The 5126-nt window shown below is 43.2% G+C and overlaps 1 protein-coding gene across 19 annotated transcripts in view; it reads right to left on the bottom strand.

Annotated features, from left to right (window-relative positions):
- PCBP2 (poly(rC) binding protein 2) overlaps positions 1-5085 on the bottom strand; it is a 22840-nt gene extending 17755 nt beyond the window's left edge. For 5 of the 19 annotated variants that reach the window (XM_008575815.1, XM_008575836.1, XM_008575828.1 and 2 more), the window contains exons 1-4: positions 2571-2710; positions 1944-1967; positions 1820-1852; positions 1336-1452 (exon numbers count right to left, since the gene is read on the bottom strand). In XM_008575815.1, coding sequence (XP_008574037.1) covers positions 1336-1452; positions 1820-1852; positions 1944-1967; positions 2571-2639 — 243 coding nt within the window. In that variant the 5' untranslated portion in view covers positions 2640-2710. Of the gene's footprint in view, positions 1-1335; positions 1453-1819; positions 1853-1943; positions 1968-2570; positions 2714-5025 lie in introns of those variants that run through there. The other 14 variants (XM_008575762.1, XM_008575771.1, XM_008575802.1 and 11 more) reach the window with 7 other exon arrangements.
- Between the last annotated feature and the right edge of the window lie 41 nt (positions 5086-5126).

Here is a 5126-nt window from a genome sequence, read left to right as displayed (position 1 = left end):
CAAAAAATTTGTGGAAAGATTCGGTTGAGATCCCCTTACCGGTCATCTTTAAAAAAAAAAAAAAAAAAAGATAACATTTCTGATATTGTCAAGGATAAGATTTCAGGCACCATTAAGTATCAACCACCAATCAAGCAGCACTCCTCTGCCTGTGTGGTATCAAATGCACACTCAGCTGCACTACTGCAGAAGAGGAGGCAGGGGAAGAGGGCTGAACAGAAGGGGACTGAACACAAGACCTAGAACAGTGGTTGTTCAGCCTTTACATGTTGGTGGGAAAAAAAACTTCCTTCTGACAAAACTTCGTTTGTGGACATTTTGCTTCTGAAAACTTAGGTCTCTCCCGCAAGGGTAAATCTGACACTGTTATCATATTGACTATTTTCTTTTTACAAACATAACAGCATCAGAAGTTGAGAGGTATTTGTTTTTACCAAATACATTAGCGTTTAGCAGGGCCACTAAAGAAAAGCACATTAATTTAGTTCACTCAATTATGAGTTAGGGCACACAAAGTTTACCAAAGAAGAGATGGCATACCTTTCAAAACTGTTGGTCAAGAAATAAAAGGTGCTTTTTTGTTTGTTTGTTTAAAAAAAGATGACCGGCGGGCCGGCCTGGTGGCGCACTGCTACAGTGCGCCGCTTGGGAAGCGCAGCGGCGCTCCCGCCGAGGGTTCGGATCCCACATACAGACCGGCCGCTCACTGGCTGAGCAAGGAGCGGGGGCAACACCGAGGGTTGTGATCCTGTTGCCGGTCCCGGTCTGGTACGGGCGCGACACTGAGGGTTGCGATCCGTTGCCAGTCACAAAAAAAGAGACAAAAAAAAGGGAAAAAAAAGGTGACCGGTAAGGAGATTTTAACCCTTGACTTGGTGTTGTCAGCACCACGCTCTCTGAAGTGAGCTAACCGGCCATCCCTATATAGGGATCTGAACCCATGTCCTTGGTGTTATCAGCACCACACTCTCCCGAGCCACGGGCTGGCCTGAAAAAGATGCTTGTTTTTCATGTTGAGTTCCTGGCAATAGTCAAACTTTTGCTATTTTGCGGGGCGGGGGGAGGCAGCTAGCCAGTATGACCTTGGTGTTATAACAACATGCTGTAAGCAACTAAGCTAACCAACCAGCCCCAAATTATTTGTTTTAATGATTCAAGTGACTTTTTTTTAAACTACTGATGGTCAAATTTTGGGGGATCCAAGAGGGAGCAAAAGACCCATTTACAGATTCTTATGATCTGGTCTGTTCCTGAATTTAAAAAGCCCTTATAAAATCAACTATCTGGAAACACTTAAAAATGAGTAATTGAGGGAGGGGGAGCGGAACAACAAACCTCTTCCAGTTTGTCAATGATCATAGCAAAGGCTTTGAAGATGGCATTAGTGGGTCCAGCCAAAGTGATAATTCTCTCAGGACAATTTCCTTCTGAAATGTTGATACGTGCACCACTCTGGATAAGAAAGAGCCAAAAGAGGTTAAACAGACAAATATACAGGCCCTCCTAAATCAGACAAGGAGCTGCCTACATCCATGATCCTGATACAGGGCAAAGTCAGCACCATTTCAAACACTGCTTCATGTCTGTCCTCAAAAGTAGCCTACAGCAACTGCCTTAAGTCTTGAATGAGTTTTGAGACTTCCCAGAACTACATTTCCCAGCATACTATTTGTCATTACAAATAACAAAGCCAAAAAAACCCAGATTCCCCTACTCAGATCTTCCTCCCTCTCATCTCTTGAACAGAATTTTCACTTTCAAAGGTTTAAAGGGTTTTCACTTCCCAAGGTCAACAATCCCAAAGACCCCCATAACTTACTTCCTCGCGCATCTTCTTAACTGATTCTCCTTTCTGTAAAAGGAAAAGCCAAGCATGAGCTCCAACTGCTATTTCAACCCAGACCGGCTAAATAGTAAATAGAACTGAAGTGAAATTGTTTTACCTTTCCGATGATACTGCCAACTTCCTGTAATGAAGAAAACTAATGTCAATAAGAGGAAACTCAGAAATATTATTAGGAAAAAAAAACTTTTAACTATCCAGAACCAACTGCTGTCTATGCTAATTACTATCTTAAAAAATGAAAAGAAAAAAAATTAATTTATTGGGGGAAAGAAGGCTTATTCCTTTCTTTGCTCAGAATTAAGAGTGGAACTATCAAAGAATTTTGAACAAATGATGCAGAAGTAATTAAATGCTATTGTCCGGATTAATATATATTATTTTTTAAAATACCAAATATAACTTCCCCCACTTAAAGTTTCCTACAATTGTTTGGGCAGGGGAAATCTACCTATCATAAGCTATAGGAACCTCTATGAGAATAATCTTACTGTCCAACTATGAGCAGTCTTTGGTTATAGGGTCTAGTTAAACCTTTCCTGTTCAGTGGAGCTACCCAGTAAAGTCTGTCCATTTTCCCACTACATTCACATGTACTCTGTTAGAGAAGAGTGCTAAAGCCAGACACCCCATAGTGCTAATCTGATGAGCTCCAAGATGCATGTCTGCTCTTCCTGGCCCCTCCCCTAGCAGTTATTATGACCCAATTTCCCAAGCTGGTGCATACCTTTCCATGCATAAGTAGCCGGATGGTGAGAGTGACATTTAATCCACCTTCAATCACACCGGTGTCCATGTCGAGCAGTGTTTTGGGGAACTGGACTTTGAATGGTCAAGTCTTTGGTCACTGGTGGGGGTGAAAGCCAAAAACTGAAATGCAAACACGACCAAAATCAGAGTGGGAAAACAACAAGGGTATTATTTCCCAAAGTTATTTTTGCCATTTTCAATTTTTTTCTAATCAACTTCTCCTTATATGACAACCTACCAGACTTGTATATACACCTGCACAACATTTACCATTCAGGTTCTATTACAGACTATAGAAGGCAACTTTCCAGTTGGCTGTAATTAATGATAGTTTCCGCTGACTCTCAAGATGAAGAAGGTTCCTTCAATTGGCAATGGTCTAAGTGAACTGCTGAACATGCACCAGTTGTCCTTCAGCGGAATAAGGTTCAAAAGGATTCGGAAACACCTGGAAATCATGAGGGCAAACCTCAAACTAACCAACTACAGTGAGGGTCAATGACCTTTTGCTTCCCTGTTGGGTAGCAGTTCAAGTTGTAAGCTAGAGAGAACACATGCAAATTTTCTTAGTGGTAGCAATTTCTAGATGAAGAAATTTAGATGTATCTTACATTTCAAATTTCAAATATGATGGGTGACACCAAATGACTTAAAAAAGATTTAGGTCAACAACCTCACTGAAAAAGACATTGAGATGCCTTCCATACAAGCTAGGATTTCATATTCTCCTTTGGAAAATGACTCAATTCATTAAATGCAGTTGAGTCCTTTTCTCTGATTCTTTGTTCCAACCAAACTTGATTATTACTCAGATTTCAGGAATTTTCTACACTTTTGTGTATTTTATTGCCACTCAGTTTTTAAGTCTATTAAATCTTAAATTTCCTTGCAAAGAAAACAATCAAAGTAAAACTGGTATTGCTAAAAATTTATTTTGTAATTGTCTTAAGCAACAGCAGTAATGTGCCTTTCCTATCCAGGATGGCCCTCTACCCACCTGCTCTGAAACAATGTTCCTAAAATTATGCTTTGGAATATCGAGTTATGTGGTCATGTGTAGAAAGAGAATGTGCTTTTGGATACCTTCTTGCCTTTAAGACCTCCTTAGCATCTAATACTGACAGCTTTAAAAAGAATCTATCCCAAGTTGTATGATGATTTACATATCCATCCCTTGAAAACTCAGAATCAATGCACTTCCTCTAACAGTTAAGTTTTCCCCCTTCACAAAACTAGCCAGTTTTAAATTTGTTATAACACAAAGCCCACACCCTAAATATCTTTAAAATGTTTAAGTGGCTGCCAACTCATTTTCTGTATATGGCAAGCTGTCCCCAGGCTACTTCAAGAACGTAAGTTATTATATAAGTGCATCCCAAAGCACATAATTTCCTTATTTTCAGAATATAATTAATTGCTGGCAAAATCCCAGGATTTAATACTTTTCACTCATGGAAAAATAACAGTGCTTGGTGAGGGGAGAGCGTGAGCTTTGTAAGAATGACTGTTTCCTAATAAGATATAATAAAAAATATGGCAGTTTAATTCCTTATCCACGCTCAGATGTAATAGGAAGCACTCTACAAATACCACAGTGCAAGTTCGAAAGGGTAAGAAAATTGAAAACCTATTTGAGGTAAAGCATAAAGATGCATTTCTAACTGCAGACCACCTATGTAATCCAAGAAATCTGTCATGTACCTCTCCTGACTAGGTCAAAATAACTGTACACCATCCCAGCAATCCAGCTATTAATCCTGCTGTCCATTCCCCCTTCTATAAATAGCTCGATCTGGGTTTATAACGTCAGGCATTTTCTAATTTCAAAATTCGTTACCCAGAGAGAACGTCCTGAACAACTCGCAACTGGGAGCCCGTCTACCCTTTAACTCCGCAACCGCCCCCCCCACCCCGTCATCCAAGCATTTTTCCACTCCAAAAATACCACCCCCCCTTCCCTCCACTGGAAGAGTGGGGAAAAAAATAAACGGTTCGGTCAGGGGGGGGCGCTGCGATCCAGGGGGAGGGGCGGAACTAGTAGCGCCTCCTCGTGTGGCTGCGCCAGCGCCTGACCCCCGCGGGGAGCCGCGCTCACCCGCCCCGTCAGAAAGCCGGCCATCGTCTCCCCCCACCCCCCTCAACCAACAAATCCACCGCCGCCCCCCCTACCACGCGCGCGCCCTCCTTGACTCCTGCGCAGCCGCCACCGGGAAAAGGCGGGGGGAGGGGATAGGCCTTGCGCGAGGCCTACCAGGCCGCGCCGAAGCCAGGGCCTCGCGTGAATGGCCAGCTAAACAGAGTGAGGTGGTAAGCCCTCACGCGGGACTACGCAAGGCCGGGGCTCCAGAATAGGACCGGAGCCCGCCAAGAAAGATGATGAGAGTGGAAATAAGAACTGTAGCAAGGGGGGTAGGAGCAATTTTCAAGCTTACCTGCAGGCGCGAGGCGACTGAGGGGAAAAGGGGAGCGGGCGGGAAGGGGAAGGGCGGGAGGCCGGGGGCGGAACAATAGGGGCGGGCGGGAAGGCGAGGCG

Source organism: Galeopterus variegatus, unplaced genomic scaffold (genome assembly GCF_000696425.1).
Source record: "Galeopterus variegatus unplaced genomic scaffold, G_variegatus-3.0.2 Scaffold60, whole genome shotgun sequence".
Taxonomy (NCBI): Eukaryota; Metazoa; Chordata; class Mammalia; order Dermoptera; family Cynocephalidae; genus Galeopterus; species Galeopterus variegatus.
This window is presented reverse-complemented; position numbering and strand designations above follow the sequence as displayed.